Source organism: Brassica napus, chromosome C3 (genome assembly GCF_020379485.1).
Source record: "Brassica napus cultivar Da-Ae chromosome C3, Da-Ae, whole genome shotgun sequence".
NCBI lineage: Eukaryota > Viridiplantae > Streptophyta > Magnoliopsida > Brassicales > Brassicaceae > Brassica > Brassica napus.
The window spans coordinates 64,023,685-64,042,028 of NC_063446.1; the positions used below are offsets into that span (position 1 = coordinate 64,023,685).

The 18,344-nt window shown below is 35.2% G+C and overlaps 1 protein-coding gene, 1 long non-coding RNA gene and 2 pseudogenes across 2 annotated transcripts; 2 read left to right on the forward strand and 2 right to left on the reverse strand.

Annotated features, from left to right (window-relative positions):
• Positions 1-7,434: 7,434 nt before the first annotated feature.
• On the reverse strand, positions 7,435-10,868 carry LOC125583851 (annotated as a pseudogene).
• LOC125583852 lies at positions 8,170-8,753 on the forward strand (annotated as a pseudogene).
• On the forward strand, positions 9,261-9,794 carry LOC125583853. Its single transcript, XR_007320890.1, has 2 exons — positions 9,261-9,400; positions 9,606-9,794. It is a non-coding gene; the product is annotated as an uncharacterized LOC125583853 (long non-coding RNA).
• Positions 10,869-15,738: 4,870 nt separating the features above from the next.
• On the reverse strand, positions 15,739-16,440 carry LOC125583248. Its single transcript, XM_048749883.1, has one exon. The coding sequence runs from the start codon at positions 16,438-16,440 to the stop codon at positions 15,739-15,741; it is 702 nt and encodes a 233-aa protein (XP_048605840.1).
• Positions 16,441-18,344: the final 1,904 nt, after the last annotated feature.

An 18,344-nucleotide genomic window follows, 5' to 3' on the forward strand; every position in this document is an offset into this window, starting at 1 on the left:
TTTGGTTTAGTCATTTTACTCCATGCTATCCAACACATCTTTTTGGTGTTGTTCAGAGAGTCATCCCACCAGAAGCGGGTTAAGACTGGCTGTATTCGTTTGCACAGACTTGCAGGGATTTCAAAACAAGACATTGGATATGTTGGGATGGAAAGCATGACTGATTTGAGCATAGTTAGTTTCCCCGCCTTGGATAGTCGTCTCGTTGACCAGCTAGAAGCTCTCTTTCTGATTCGGTCTACAATGGAAGTAAACATATCTTGCTTCTTCCTGCCAAAATACTCCGGTAGTCCAAGGTACTTACCCGTTCCCCCTTCTTTATCAATGCCCAGTAGAGTTTTTGCTGCGGTTTTCTCGTGTTCTGGTGTTTTGCTTGAGAATGTGATTGATGATTTCTCCGAATTGATCTTTTGGCCAGAGGCCTTCTCATAGTCAAAGATGATGGACTTCAGTTTAGAGCAGCTTTCGGGGGAAGCATCGCAGAAGAACATAGTGTCATCCGCGAATAAGAGGTGGTTCACCCTCGGACTTCCACGTGCTACACGAATCCCCTGTAAGGTTCCATCTCTCTCTGCCTTACTGCATAGGCCCGATAGTACCTGTCTGCATAAGATGAAAAGATAGGGAGATAGGGGTCTCCCTGTCTAATTCCTCTGTGTGGTTTAACCGACCCTAGTACTGTCTCATTGATTAGATAGGAATAGGAAACCGTTGAGACACATTGTAGGATCCAGTTAGTCCATTTGTCGTGGAAGCCTAGTCTCTGTAGAACTTGCTCTATAAATTTTCATTCAATACGGTCATATGCTTTAGACATATCTATCTTGACAGCCATGGTGCAATTCTTCTCCGCCTTTGAATGTTTCAGGAATTGTAACACCTCATGTGTTATTAGGACATTGTCTGTGATAGCTCTGCCTGGAATAAATGCTGATTGATTCTACTCTCCTAGAAATGCAAATGATGCAAACTAAATGATTTTTTTTTTGTGTTTTTCAAATTTTTTCAAAATTTTTTTTTTTATGCAAATAAGTATGCAATGCATGACTCAATGAAACAACATCAAAGCAAACATGATCAAATACTTGGTACCTTCCCCAAACTTAAATGACACAGTCTCTGTGTTGTTAAGGAGAGAGAGATACCCAAAAAGAGAAAACTAATATGCAAAAACGAAATGGTATATACAAGGGAAAGTAGAGAAGTACCTTCAAGGATAGTGAGTGGGGGCAGATGCCCCAGCATCGTCGCCGTCTGGTGGGAACGTGGTGTAGTAACCTCCATGTCCTGAGCTGTAGTCTCCATACCATTGTTGGCTCTGAACCTCTTCAATCTCGGCCTCACTTTCTGAAGAGGCTAGGGATGGCGACTTGTTTCCAGAGGTGGAAGGCTGAGTGGGTGGTTCCTCCATTTTCGCTGGAGCTGTCTATCAGTGAGTGGGAAACCAGGATCAGTGGGCTGAGGTGGGGGCTAGGGGACTGATGTGTTCGCGAAGGCGAAGTCCGCTGAGCTACATCCAGCTATTCCTCCTTTGGTCAAGACATCGGCCACCTTCTTCATGAACTTGGCTGAAGTCTTTGCTTGCTTCTTCACCGTCTTGCTCAGCGCCTTGCACTTGTCCTTCAGCTTTTCGATTGTTCTGTCTTGTGCCTTGTTCCATCGCTGAAGTCGGCCAATGTAGTCATGAGCGTCACGAAGCGCACCAGGGGGAAGGACTCCATCATGTGGCTTGAAGTAGTAGCGTGGAGGTCCATAGATGGGTACAGATGCTTCCTTAGGAGGTTCCGTGAAGTCGTGTCTCGTCGGAACACTCATTTTCCTTGGTGCAGCAATGAGACCAAGAGACCCGTGTTCTCCAAGAAAGTCTTCTTAGGATAAGTTGAAGCTGATAGCTCCAGGTCTCTCTAAGCTTGTCAGTCTCTGGTTTGGAAGAACCACTTCGACCGGCTTGCCCTGCAAGTAGTAGTGGTAGACGTAGTCCTTCCCATACATCCCACTGAAATAGATGGCAATCCTCAAGTAAGTGCCATCGATGAACTTAGGCTCTGCTGCGTCCTTTCCCAAGGGAACATTCAGAAATTGGAGCAGTGGTGTGATCATCCCGCCTATCCCAACCTTTGGTTGTGAATCAGTTGTGTACCATGCCCAGTCTCTGTAGTGCTCGAGACGATTCACGAAGAAGCTGAACATCCCGAAGGAAGCATACATGTCGTTGCTTGGAAGGGGCAACGTTCCAGGTGGGGCGTAGGGGCGGATAGCCGGGCAGAGCAGTCGCATGTCTTCCTCGGTGACATTACCAACTTGCTTCTGTGGGTAGAATGCATGGACGAGCATCCTATGGAGGTAGCGTACAGACGGGTGCCGGATATGTGAGTTCTTGTCAGCCCCGGTAGAGTGCTTGTTTCCAGTGATTAACTTCCAAAGCTGAGTGGGGAGGTTTTCACACTTGGGAAGGGAGTAGTCTGCCAAGTCTTAGAAACCCATGACTCTCCCAATGTCTTTGAAGTTCATATTGTACTCTCTCCCATTGACCTTTAACTTTATTTTGCCCCATCCTTGTCTCACGTTCGGAGCGTCATGGTAAGTGACCTCAAGGGAAGACAAGAACTGACAGGAGACATCCCGGTAGGCCATGGTGAGGAGTTTGGGCATCTTCAGGTGCTCCAGCATTGCCTCAATATCAGAATCGAGACCCACCTCCTTCAGCAAATCGAGGTCAGCGAATCTGGTTGGAGTCCAAGTTACCCCATTCAGCAAATGATGATACAACTCTTCCTCAGATGGAGTTTTCGCCATGTCTCTATCATCAGCAACCTCCTTCCCCTTGGACATCTTGGCCCTCTTTGTAGGAGCCTGCTCATCTGCACTTTCATCGCCACTCTCCTCAACTGTGGCAATTGCTATACTCTTTCCTGCCCTCTTCTCTTGCTCATTTGCCTTCTTTGCAGCCATGGTTTGCTGTCGAGAAGTCCTTTTTGTCCCAGAACCAGCTTGTTCCGAGGATAGAGCCTTTCCTCTCAACGAAGACACTTGTCTCTCAGGTTCTTGCCTCTCAGCATCCGACTTTCCCTTAGTTTTCTTAACCATTGTACATGAGAAATACAAAACTTGGAAAGGGATAAGTGGATTGACTTTGCAAATGTAAACTTCAAGGAGCAACGTAAAGAATCACAATTCTCAATCTTTTCATCATGTGAAAATTACAAGACAAGTAAAATTCAATAATCAAAGTAATTCTATAATGAGAAGGTTCTCTAATCAAACCTTTCAACATCATAACATACTAACTCACCCACTAACACACTCAATTAGGATCAATTTCTAAAAGCCCCCAAATCCATGAACCCTAATTTTGCCAAATTTCAAATTAAGCTCAATTCCACCATCAATTCAACAACCCAACTTGATATATAAGCTTTTCCTAGTCTATTTTACCACAATCAAGCAAGAAAATGACCAAATTTCGATTTTTAAATTCTAGGGTTCATGGACCTACGAATCTGGATTTAAAAACACAATACCTTGCTTTGGATGAAAGGAAATGGGGAATGGGTGGAGAGGAATAGACTACAGGGGCGAAAATGGGGAATGGGTGGAGAGGAATAGACTACAGGGGCGAAAGCTTGGATTTAGAAACAAGAAGTAGGAGATTTGGGTGAGAATTGAGAAAGTTAGGAGATTTTTGGTGTAGGTTTGTTTTAGAGAGTATGAGTGTTTGTGAGAGGAAGGGAGAGTGAAAGAGATGGAGGTCGTGGGTCTGGGTAGGTCTAGGGTCGTCCGGTTAGGTTTAGGGTTGGTTAACTTGAATTAAACCGGACAAAATCGAAGAGGGACTTACCTGGACCGGCTCGAGAGCGACTTGAACGATAAAGTATACATTTGCCCCGCCTCCTACGACATTTGTGGTAGAGCATATTACTATTGTTGACATCTCGTGATATTAATGGCTTGGGACATGTGTATATCGCATAGTCACAATCACATGTAATCATTGATCTACACATTGACCGTTATTGTATATTAAGTGTGAGTTTTCCGCTGTTTACCTATTCTATTCCGGAAGAAAAATGATCATCGAGCCAGAACAAGACAGAGATCATTATCCCTGGATAATCTGGTATATCTGGAATGATAAGAATGACAAGCTCTTCAGGGGATAGACAGAGACCCATTAGAACTGGTTAGATATGCAGAAAGTGAATGCCAAGCCTGGTTTGATGCGAATAAAGTGCCACAATAAGTGATCCAGGAAAACAATACCGAAGAACCCCAAGTCTTAAGCTTGGGTAATATCTGCCTGTTAGATGGATCTTGGACATCTGCTGCTCACTTTAGCGGATGTGGATGGGTTTGGATGGACAGTGGTGGGAACATACAGTTTATAGGGACCAAAAATATCACTAGACGCGAATCAGCCCTGCATACGGAACTAGAAGCATTGCGATGGGCAATGGAGAATATGCTTCAACACTCGACATGTCAGAGCTTTGGGACATACTGTAAGGACTTGATCGCAATGATAAAGGAACCTCATGTGTGGCCAAGCTTTGCGACGGAATTGGAGAGGATAGAGACGCTTCAAATATGCTTCCCGGACTTCAGCATCACTCATGTGCCAAGAGCGCAGAATCAGATTTCAGATTTTTTAGCAAAAACTGCAAGATCCTTCCATAGGGAGTTGTTTTTTATTGGTTGTTCTATTCCGGTCTGGTTACCCAGACCACCTCTAGTCTGAGTAATAGAATGACCTTTCGACGTAAAAAAAAAAATAGTAATCAGAGTGTAAATGTTGGATAAATGAATTTCATTTGATTGACAATTTCTTAGCGTAAACTGGAGTAATAAATGTTTCTTTTTTATTATTTACGCTATATACCATACAATCAGAACTATAGTTTAATTTTTAAATAACAAAAATGTTATATACTACCGTCTAGTTTAAACTTGTTGGTAATTCTTTATAACTTTGATTTTCCTTCTAGTCATTCAGTAAGTCATACTCCTTTCGTCTCAATATAGATGATGTTTTAGAAAGAGTATTTTGTTTCAATTTATATGAAATTTCGAAGTTTTAAGATTAATTTTAACTTTATTGGAAACTGTTCAATCAATTAAATTTTACGGTCTTTTTAATAATTAGTTAAATGATTTAAAAATTTTATCCTTAAAAATATTTTTAAAAATATAAATTTCTTAATCTTTATGCACTAAGTCAAAAAATTAAGTATTATGAAACAAAATGAGTATTTATTTAACTGTTGGCCTTCTTGGAATCTCAATAATAAGAGAATTTTATTAGAAAATGGAACCATTCTTACGAAATCATGAGGTATTTTTATATGTAAAAGTTGAACACTAGCTCGAAGAATATAGCATGGCCCTGGCGTGTTAGAGCATCTCCAAAAAGAAACTCTATTTTGAAGTTTCCAAAACTCTATATTTGAAGTTTAAATGTGTTCTTCTCCAAAAGCAAAACTTCAAACTCAACTTCAAAACTATTTATATTTTATAATATGGTCATTATATTTTTCATAAATAATATGAATTCATAAAACTTTTGTAAAAAACTAGCATATATATAAACATATAACAACAATATTAATAAAAAAATATTCTATTAAATATAAAAATTTAATTAAAAATAACTTAATTAATATTAAACTTCAAACAAAATACCATATTATTTCATAAAATGATTTCCGTATATGCATATATGATCTATTAGTGCATTTCGAAGTAAAAATGGCTCTCCTCATTTTTACTTTGTAGATTACGAGCTAAAAGTTGTTGAAATTGGGTAATATTGATACTTGTAAATACATTAGATCGGAACAAGAAAGTAAAAGAGAAACATAAAATATTGCTAAAAGACTCATTTCTTTTCGATGATATTAATACTCGTGAATATATTCGATATAAACAAGAAAGAATTGTACGAAAAATACATCAAAAACAACAACAACAATAATCTTCAGTTACACAAAAAAAATTGGACAGTATTTAAAAATTTGAAGGTTCATGATCAAACTTACCTGACAATTAGTGTTATTGTAATATTTAAATTTGTGTAATAGTTATGTATTCATGTAATTTTTTAAAATCTTTTTGTTAAGTTTTTTTTTGTATATTATTGTTGTCTAAATCTAATTTAAAATATTTTAAATCTTATTTTAAAGTTTTATTTAATTTTATGTGTAAAATTTAAAATCTGTAAATAAAATTTAAAATATTTATGAGATATAATTTTTTTAAGGATTAAAACAATAAACGGGAAAATATTTATGAATCATAAAGGTGATGTGTGATTATGGGGACCAAAATGCAAATAAAAATATGAAACTTCAAGTTTGAAGTTTTGAAGTTTCCTTTTGGAGAGCAAAAAACTTTATATTTGAAGTTATAAAGTGTCTTTTGGAGATGCTCTTAGAATAGAAGTCAAATTTATCATTTAAACAAAGAATACATAATTCCTATGATGAAATCACTGCAAAATAAATTAGTTAGAATATTATACTTCATAAAATCATCCATTACCAATTACGGCAATAATTAAATACTAGGTGATAATCCGCGTAATCCGCGCCGTGCGCGGAATGAGATTATTAATTTGGTTATTTAGAAGATAAGAAGACATTAAGCGTGTTTAATGTGGATATCGATTTGGTTCTAGGTTAGATTTTTTAAACTTTTCATTGGCCACAACTTATGTGTAAAGGTTTAGGATACATGAGTATCATAGGGTTTCTATTCAGTTTGAACAAAAAATAATATAATCTAACATAATATATATGTATTCAACATTCATCATTGTTATATAGATTATGGACCATCGGTTTTATTTTTTTAATCATTTAGATTTTTCACTAATAAAAGGTAATAGATAATATTTCATAATTAATCTTGCATTTAGAATTTTGGACGAAATGATGTCAATTTGATTTGGTTGGTTTCTCTTTTATGAGTTAGAGGTTATTTTGTAAAATTTGAATAATATGAGGGTTCTTTTTAATATTTTCTTTTGTCTTCGCTTCGGTTTAATCAGACAGAGCCACTTGGAAAAGAATAACCAAACCGGTTGGAATAGAAAAAGGAGGTTAAAAAAAATTATGTCTAAAAGTTTGGGGGTAGGTTTGAAGGCATTTTAAAAATCTTCTGCCTCCGTTCTGATGGTTAAAAGTTTTTACCGGCAGAAAAAAAATCTCAGAAATAAGGTCGAAGAAAGATGTTGCAGAGCAAGGTTTTCAATAAGAAACAAGAGGAATGCGAATTCAATTTACGTCTAAGAGTTGGCCACAACTTATGTGTAAAGGTTTAGGATATATGAGTATCATAAGATGTCTATTCAGTTTGAACTTATTTTTCGGACAAAAAAAAGGATTGGAGGCATCACAAAAGTGCTGGAGGTTAAGGTGAAGAATGTTGTAAAAGAAGTCTTATAACTAAAAAGCTCGATTTTATTAATATGCATAAGTATAAAACTGATATAGTAAATAGATAGCTACCAAAATTCTGAAAGGCAAAACATCATTATTAGGTAAAATAAAAATATGGCATTAAGCAAACGAAAAAGACTTCAAGCTTGATCAACTCTCCAAGTCTGCATTCTTATCCTGCTATAGGAATCCTGTGACAGCATACAAACACAAGAATATAGAAATTAGCATAAATTATAATTAGTTTTGAGCTAACCAATAAATACATATGCAATTACTAACTTAGTATACTTACTTCGATTTGAATTTTTGTATTTCTGCCATGTTAGATCAAATAAGACTTCAGAACAACCTTGTAGGTTGGTTACAAAAGTGAAATCACCTAATTAAGAAGCATAAATGTTACGATACTAAAGAAATAAGTAAGAAATTTTTAATCTGCAATATTATATTGCTAAACTGTTCTCTGAAAAGTTGACAGACACGCAGTTTCTTTGGTGTTGCGTTATCATATAATTAAAAAATGAGCTAGGTAATGACTCAAAGCTGTTAGAAAATTATTAACTATTAAATGGAAAAGACGAAAAAGTAATAGACAAATTAAAGATCATGAAGAAAACGTTATTCCAGTTGATAAAAAAAAAACGTTATTCCAAACAGACATGGACGTTGAAAGAATGGAACATATAACTGTTTTTTTTTTGTCATCCAGACGACATGGACACACGTAAGATGAATGTATATTACTGTGATCACCATGAAGAGTATTGAGACCAATCCCAAATATCCTTTTAGTCTCGACATGGCTTGCCAAAAGGCTCATTTCGAGAAGCAAATTCTCGACTTGAATAACAAAATGTCCAATCTCAAGAGCCTTAAACCGTCCAATAATGTCGACAATTTGTTCCAACAGCTCATGTCCACGTGCTTGCCCACGGAGACAAATATCGACGTTGAAAAGTTGTGCCCAAAAGTCCAAAACATCAGAACCAATCTCATCAAGCTACATAGTGAAGCTATAGGGTATTCAGAGCAACACTACTCTACGGTCTTGGTATCTCTCGAAGACAACCCACTTCACCATTTAGATCTCTACCCCTGCTTACTACACTAACTACCTCAAACTGAGCAAGGTCGAGGTCGAGTCCCAACCAAGATCGCGTTCGTGGGCTCCGGTTCGTTGCCCTTCACATCCATCATATTAGATACGTCCACCTCCCAAATACGATGTTCCACAACTTTGACATCGACCCTCAAGCCAATTGACTCGCCTCCCAATTTATCTCACGCGATATTGATCTTTTTAGTTTTAAGTTTTAACGTATCTCGTGTGTTTTAGAATTGAAGAAAATAAGGAAACAAATTGTGAGAAGGTCTATCTAAGCGACACATGGCGAAGGTGGTGTGAATGAATTAAAGCCAATGCTTCTCCTTTAATATATAAATATAAAAGATACAGTCTAAGTAAACTTGAAGATCTGACATTGTCCTAGTTTTTTCTCAGGCATTTTTCCTCAGGTAGAAACTCAACTATCTCGTTTTTTTTTCCTTTTGGTCCGACCACTCACGGTTTTCACCTAAACCAATGCTCTCAACCACCTGGTTTATTATCAGTTTTAATAATTTTTCAAATCAAAAATCGGCAACGACTCTTTCCCGGGTTTGCGTCCCTGACACAGATCGGATGGTCCTCGACGACGACCATGGAAGCCTTCGGAACAGCAATAAGTCAACCATAGAACGATGTTTGTTTGTTGTTGTCGTGATAGTTCAGAAAAGGAGAATAACCGAGTCTCATCTAAGCACACGTCAAAAGCCCCTAAGAAATTTAATAATCACCACAAGAAGAGAAAAAAATGTGGGGGTAACTAAAAGGCAACAAATAGGGTCTAAGAAACTCGGATGATAGAGAAAACGAGAAAGATTCCTACAGATCTACGCTCTAGCGCAAGACCTCACCTGATCAGGTTGGTTTTTCTTATTATTTAGTTTGTGTATTAAGAGCATGATTAACCCTAAAACCCTTAATGGGGTTCTTAATGATTTTTTTAGTAATAATTGTAACCTAAGAACTTTTGTTAAGAGATTCCCATTTTGAGTGGTCCAATGAAGGTATCTTAACCGAGAGTTCTTAAAAAAATAAATTATCAGTTTTGCTCACCATTGTTGCAGCTCCAAGAACCTTTCTCCAGTTCATGAACTCCGGCTATTGTAGTCCCGCCTGGTGAAGTAACATCATCTTTCAACACACCCGGATGCTTCCCCGTTTTGCTCACCATTGTTGCACCTCCAAGAACCTGCCATAGACGCACACAGCTCATTCTTCTCTTTCTAGTTTTCAAAACATTAAGACAAACAGAAGAAAATGTTAAAGAAGCTGTAGGGGACCAATGGGTCAGTTGACTGACCGTCTGTGAAGCTAAACCGAATGCGAGTTTTCGGGGTAAACCAGCAGCTACTCCTCCATCAGCTAAAGCTTCAATGGCTAAGAATATGTACGCTGGTCCACTTCCACTGTAACAAGATTGAAAATATTCAGTTGGGTACATGAATGCTTGGTTCATGACTTGAACAACTTAAGACATTCAGAAACCGTGATGTACCTGAGACCAGTGACAGCATCAAACATTTTCTCATCAGCTTTGAACATCTTCCCCACAGAGCCAAACAACTTAGCAACAAGTGCTCCGTCTTCTTCCGTTGCCGCTGTTCCAAGGCTCATTACTATTTTACGCAAGACATAATGTTCATTATCAGTAAGCATTTGATAGTAATAAATCGCAAACAATGACTCGGAGAAACTACCTGAAGCTGCCTCACCAACTGCAGCTGGTGTATTAGGCATCACCCTTACGAACCGATCTTGACCAGACCATTCCTAACATAAGATAAAAAGGAGATCTTTCAGTAAAAAGGTATATCTTTAAGTAAATTCTGCAGATCAATGGTCAATGGATTATAGATCTCAAATTGTTTTTATTTTCTATTCGATTATGATTCAATATAGAAAAAAAAATTGAGAGGTAGAAAGCATACCAACTTGAGGTTTCACAGAGAAGATCACAACATCGCTTTCTTTAATAGCCTGCTAAATTTTTTCAACATCCGTGAAGATCATGGTTCACTCCAATGAGAAATCTCTAGCTCCCTCTCTATCTAAGATTACTCTAAGGAGAGGTAAAGAGAAGAAGAACCACTTACTTCTTCACTACTGGAGAAGACATTGACGCCAAAGGACTCGAAGACTTGACGGCGATTCAGATTCGAGTAAACTGCAGTGGAGTTACGATTCGGAGGACGCATCCCGGAGGCAACGACGCCTCTGGCTATACTCTCCGCCATCTTTCCAGCTCCGATGAACCCTACCTCGAAGCTCTCTGCGGAAATTGGAAGCGTCTCCATCGCAAAAAAAAAAAAAAAAAAAAAACCAAACTCTCTCTAACTGTAACAGGTGTCCCTCAAGACACGGCTCTACCTTTTCCTAAATAAGACCCATTGCTTAACATAATTATCATTTTTCTTTTTTTTTAATTACAAAAAAAACCTAAAAACCCTCTTAAGATATCCCGTTAATCATGGTCTAATAATCTCATAGAGATGTGGGGATACACTTTCGCTTTTACATTTTTCATTTGCAATTTCTCTCAGAAACTAAGATTTTATATTTTTAATGAAAGTATAGAATAAGAAAAGAAAAATATAAAAGAGTGTTAGAAAACAGTACTACGAAAATAAAAATAAATATTAAAGAAAAAGACTACAAAAATATTAGCGTCAATTAGTTACAAAAGCTATGCTTTTCTCAATTTGATTTTTCATATGCAATGATATTTTTTAGTTTTGGTAAATAGATTATTATTATATAATTAACATTCATCTTGTGTCCATATTGGACTATTCTAATAATATAAACAAAAAAAAAAAATTTACCAATAAATATAACACTATAAATAACATTTGTTTCCACTGTAAATTACATAACCCTCCAAATAACATTTTCCATTGTAAATTATAAAACAAATGTATGCAGTTATAAGACAAATGCTCCTGCTATAAAATACTAGTAACTCTTAAACCAGAAGTTTAAACGCATGGCAACAACAACAACAAATTATCAGATTAATAATACAATTGTTAACTAATTTTTGGTGCAATTATATTTGTTAACTTGCTTATTATAGTAAAATTTATCACCTTTAAATACAAACTAAACATATACAAATTACCCTACACTTGTTTTAAAATATAAAATATCAAATTAAAATAGTATAACTGGAAACGAGTGTGGATAACTTGAAAAGTAACCTCGACATAGTAATTTTACAATTTCTCAAATCCTCTATATTGGCATATAAATATATTTGGATGACAATAAAAACATATAGTCAAATACAGTAATATTCATTCCAGTTACAAAAATACAGTAATATTCATGTTTACTTATATATTTTGGTGAGAAATCGTACGAGTTCCCGATTTGAAAAACTTGTGCATGACCGGGCACGTTAATTACAAACACACTCTAAATACATACGCGTTCTGCACAAGTTTTATGTTCACTACCAAAAAATACAGTAATATTCATGTTTGGTAATGCACTATATTCAAGTTTATAAACACACTCTATATGTATTTTAAAATGAGTAAAATAATCAGTTTGGATATTAAACTGAGTAGCAAAAAAGTTTGCATATTAAAAAAACTTAACGAAATTTAGTTAAAGTATTTTTATGAAATTTTTCCAATAATATGATACCCTTTATAATAACATCCAATCATCCAGTGGTTGCATATATTTTAATTGATAAATCAACTTATTTGACGAAATTATTTTAGTATTTTATTCAACCTACAACATATTTTATTTTATTTTGGAAAGAAAAATAATGTTGGTAACATTATTTACCGGTTAGTATATATAAACTATCTGCCCAACATGATTTTAAAAATAGTTTCTAAAAAGGTCAATATTAATTTTGATCCGCATAAAACCAATCACATTAGTAAGTACGAAGTTTATCAAAAATAATTAGATGACTCTTTGGAGGAATTGCACCGTAAGAAAATTTGGTATCGTACGTTTTGCAAATAAATAACTTTATTTACAAAAAATAAAGAGAACAAAAACTTGTTCCAAAGTGAAATATTTCGTCTCACGTAAAAATTGAAGTTTAAAGGGAATTATGGAAAAAATTCATCCTTATGTATATGTAGTCTTTTATCAAAAAATGTATATTTAGTTTGTATATTGGTCTGATTTTATGTTTTTAGTTTTTAGAAAACCAAAGGTAAAACTAAACGAGCTTGTAAAATTACTGTAGAATTTATGCTGTAAATGTATTTGGCTTTAGCTTTACATTTACTAAGGTAGATTTTTCTTTAGAGATTTTTGTTGTAGTTATGATAACGGTAACCGTAAATTATTGGTTATATTTTTTAAAATAAAATATGATTGAATAAAATGTGTTGTAGCTGTAAAAAAATATGTTATTAAATTAACGATTTAGCGAATTTATCCAAAATAAAATAAAAATCATATAAAAATAAAAATTTAAAGAAAAACCACCATATAGATAATAATGATAAATTTTTATCAACGAGAATTCTATAAATTCATTGCAATCTCATCTCGAAAGCCTTCCATGTATTATTTTTTTCATTTTTCCTTCCATTTTTAGTTGATAATTTCAATTCTTAAGTTTATCTAACTTTAAATTATTAGTTTATGATCAAGGATTATCATTGATTTGAATATACTAAATATTTGACTATATACGTACCTCATATATTATTAGTTTATGATGAAGGATTATCTTTGTTTTGAATATACTAAATATTTGATTAATATAGATATACGTACCTCATATGTTGTTGAAAAAGAGAACGTTCTTTTATATTTTCTAAAGCCCAAAAATAAGGATGTAGGATTTCAGTCTAAACCAAATAGAAAAATTAAAGTTTTATCCTTTTTGATGTAAAAAAAATAAAGTTACATTTTGATTGGTAAACATTTATAAAGTTTTGCTGTAGGTTTTAATTTTGAAAACTAAAGCTACAACATGATTGGTTAAGATTAGTGATTTAAATTTTTTTAAAGCTAAAGTATTAAGTTAAAACCTGACAAATCACTCCCATTAAGTTTTTTTTTTTTGAACTGAACAAAATATTAAGTTGATAAAGTTTCTTAAGAACTATTAAATTAAATATGTATTTTACAAGGAGAATATGAAGGAGGGTTTATTCTATGCATAGACCTATCTATTTAGGGGTGGCACAAGCCAAATACTTGCTAATTTTTGAAGATTTGGTATTTGGCTTGGCTCTTCAAGTAACCGTATTTAGGACTTGAACTTGACTTGATCAAAACAAATACTTACTCAAGAAAAAAAATAGTACTTACAAGTTACTTGATCCGATTTGTTACTTGATAAAATCAAGTACTCATTTCTAAAATACCTATTACTCAAATTGCAAATAAGTAAAATAAAGTATAATCTCATACAAAGAATTTTGCTATCTTTTTTTTATCAAAAACTTTTATTCGAATCTAATATTTTTATCTGATTTGAGTTACAATATAAATAAAATACAAAATACGTTAAATATATAATAAGATTTTTTGTAGAAACGAATAGCGAATAATAGGTAAAGACAAATAATGAGATAAATATTGAAAAATATAAAAATATTTGACACTTGACTTAAATTTACAAATAATAATTTTATTGGCTATTATCTGATTTAATAATGTCGAGAACTTGATTTTTAAGACGAAGTTAAACAAATAAGCCAAGTAAGAAGATTCATGGCTCATCTAATTGTATTTAAAACTGTGCCAAGTACAAACGAGTCAAGTAGTAAAAAAATAAAAAAGACTTGGTATTTGGCTTGTGCTTGGAAGTTTTTAATTTGAAAAACCTATTACTTGATTTGACCACTACAAGTACTTGATTTTACAGGGCAAGTACGTGACGAGTAGCGGATAAGAGCAGAGTATTGAGTATATGTGCCCAAACTTCTATTTTGGTATGGGTTTTCATCCTACTAGTCCATAATATTCACTTTTTTCAATAGTTCAAATAATTATTTAATAAATATCTAATTAAATTATTCAAATGGATATGGAAAAATACAAGAAGAATAGAAAAAGAAGATAGATAGAAAATAGAATTAAATAATATATTTAAAGATTAAACTTTCTCATTTTTAGAAGATTATCCAGAATATCTATCCCAAAACTGATTTTTTCCTAAACTATCATAAGCTTAAACTTCCTATCCTTTTTGTTCTGAATATTTGAAGTACTATTTTAATATCTAAATTTTCTATTCCATTTTTTTCTTATTGTTATTAACTCTAATTTCTGAAATGAATTGTACGAAAGCTAAATTAGATACTCTTAGGGTGTGATTGTATAGATATTTTAGAGTAAAACTGTTTTACTTTACTTTCTGCAATATATTTTACCAATCAGGTTAAAATATATTTGAGCCGAATACAACTGAAAATGGTGTAAATTATCTGGTATGTTTTGAACAGGGTAAACATTTACTTTCATTTTTTATTTTCATTCTCTTTATTTCATTTTATAGCTATGAATGTTTACCCCGGATCACCAATACGCACATAGCGGTCCAAATATATGTTTCCATTCAACACAATTTTGAGTTGATAAATTTTATATAAAAAATAAAAATAAAATATGTAATAATACAAAAAGCAAGAGTGCGGAAAGTGGAACGAACATCAAACGCAGTAGAAGAAAAAAGGTGTGGTCTATGTACTGTACATGTGTTTGCTTAATTGAATCAAAATTTTAAAACAAATAAAAATATATTATATTTTTCTATGTAATATTTACACAAGATTTTGGTAATGTCTTCTCACACCTATTTTGGGTGAGCAACAAAAAGGGAAACTAAGCTTTGGATTTTTTTTTTACATATTTTTTTAGAAAGAGCTATAGTAAAAAATAAGGATTATAATTTTTTTAACTTTAGAAATATGTTTTAAGTTAGTTTTGTACATTTTCTCTTAAATAATTTTAAGCAAATTTTTTTAGGATACCATCAAAAATCTTTATTATAAATATATCACATAAAAGTCAAAATGACCAAAACATTTAATTAAAAATGTTAAAAGATACTTATACTCATATGATTAATTAATTTAGACTCAAATAAAAACTCAAATTAATCAGATAATTTTAATTTTTTTGGATAAAAAATATTTTTTTTTTTTGTTCACCAAATTTTCATTAAACTAGAAATAGAAACCGGCCTCAGGCCCATTAGGTTCAGCCCACTCATGGGTCCATTACAGAAGATCTGTTTAGGGTGGTTTTTGCTAAGGCATCAGTTTCACCGTTAAACACGCGAGATACAAAAGAGAAAGTGATATCGACAAAACCAGAGGAGATCTTTTGGATATCTTTCACAATACCATAGATCTCTGGGTTCTGGATGTCGTTGTTGATAGCTTTAATAACCGTTTGGTTGTCAGACAGCATCTGGAGATCCGAGATTTCCATCGCTGCTGCGGAGATGATTCCCAATCGTAGGGCTAGGGCTTCTGCGATCAATGGGCTGGAAACAAAGTCCTGGGTTGTGGCTCCTCTGTGTTTGCAGATTTCCGATGCATCTGTGAGAATCCAAGCTAGCCCTGCTTTGTTCGATCCGTTGTCCCATGCGGCGTCCGATTTGCAAACCATTATCGTGTTTCTTTCGGGTTGGTGCTGCTTCAAATTGGGTTGGTTCTCTGCACGTTTTGGTATTTGATCCTTTAGTCCTTGCGCGAGTCCCCATTCCTGCGCTGATCGTATTGCCCTCGTCGCCGTTTCCTCTGGTGTAGAGAGTTGGTCCTCGAAGATTAGTGTGTTGCGAGCAATCCACAACGCCCAACAAACCCAGGGGAGGATGTTTCCTGAGACACCTGATGGTGGCAAGCAGACAGCTTTACGAAATTTGATGATTGCGTCTTTGAAGTTTCTGTCTGTTGCGATCGACATTCCTTTGTGTAAGGGGATTAGCTCCCATACCTTTTGTGCGAAGGTGCAGAAGAAGAATGTATGCATAGCAGTTTCAACATCTTTGCATCTTTTACAAACCGCTTATGAGTTAATGCCTCTGTGTTGCAGGTTAACTCCCAATGAAAGAGCGTTCTGAACTATTGACCAGAGAAACATTCTCATTTTGGGAGAGAAGTTTCCTCTCCTTATATCTTTGATCCAGTCGAAGCTATTGGGATCTGCTAGTCCAGGATTTGCTTCTCCCATAGAGGCTGTAAAATAACCCGAGTTGGAAGAGTATACACCTGACTTTGCTGCTTGCCAAATATACGTATTTGTTGCTCCTGTCTCGCTTGGCCTAATGCATTTGACTCTGTCCGCAACCAGAGGTATGAACTCTTTTAGTTTTGATTCATTCCACTTCATTTCGGATGTTAGTAGATCAGATACCCGAAGGTCCATTCCTGCCTCTGGTACTGGCCCATAGATTTTGATGTTCTCTTGTAGTGTTATCCATGAGTCATTCCACACTTTAGTATCCTCTCCATTTGCTATAACTCTCCCCACATTTCCTTTTAATAAGTCTCTGCCGTGTAGTATACTCCTCCAGCCATGTGAGCACACCGCGGGGGTTTGGGCTTCGAGAAAAGATGTTTTGTGACAATATTTTCCTAGCAGTATCCAAGCTAATAGATAGTCAGGGGCAGTTAGGATTCTCCATGCCTGTTTAGCTAGGAGCGCTTGGTTGAATAGTTGTATATCTATGAGTCCTAGGCCTCCCCCCGCTTTTGGTTTAGTCATTTTACTCCATGCTATCCAACACATCTTTTTGGTGTTGTTCAGAGAGTCATCCCACCAGAAGCGGGTTAAGACTGACTGTATTCGTTTGCACAGACTTGCAGGGATTTCAAAGCAAGACATTGGATATGTTGGGATGGAAAGCATGACTGATTTGAGCATAGTTAGTTTCCCCGCCTTGGATAGTCGTCTCATTGACCAGCTAGAAGCTCTCTGTCTGATTCGGTCTACAATGGAAGTAAACATATCTTGCTTCTTCCTGCCAAAATACTCCGGTAGTCCAAGGTACTTACCCGTTCCCCCTTCTTTATCAATGCCCAGTAGAGTTTTTGCTGCGGTTATCTCTTGTTCTGGTGTTTTGCTTGAGAATGTGATTGATGATTTCTCTGAATTGAACTTTTGGCCAGAGGCCTTCTCATAGTCAAGGATGATGGACTTCAGTTTAGAGCAGCTTTCGGGGGAAGCATCGCAGAAGAACATAGTGTCATCCGCGAATAAGAGGTGGTTCACCCTCGGACTTCCACGTGCTACACGAATCCCCAGTAAGGTTCCATCTCTCTCTGCCTTACTGCATAGGCCCGATAGTACCTGTCTGCATAAGATGAAAAGATAGGGAGATAGGGGTCTCCCTGTCTAATTCCTCTGTGTGGTTTAACCGACCCTAGTACTGTCTCATTGATTAGATAGGAATAGGAAACCGTTGAGACACATTGTAGGATCCAGTTAGTCCATTTGTCATGGAAGCCTAGTCTCTGTAGAACTTGCTCTATAAATTTCCATTCAATGCGGTCATATGCTTTAGACATATCTGTCTTGACAGCCATGGTGCAATTCTTCTCCGCCTTTGAATGTTTCAGGAATTGTAACACCTCATGTGTTATTAGGACATTGTCTGTGATAGCTCTGCCTGGAATAAATGCTGATTGATTCTACTCTCCTAGAAATGCAAATGATGCAAACTAAATGATTTTTTTTTGTGTTTTTCAAATTTTTTCAAAATTTTTTTTTTTATGCAAATAGGTATGCAATGCATGACTCAATGAAACAACATCAAAGCAAACATGATCAAATACTTGGTACCTCCCCCAAACTTAAATGACACAGTC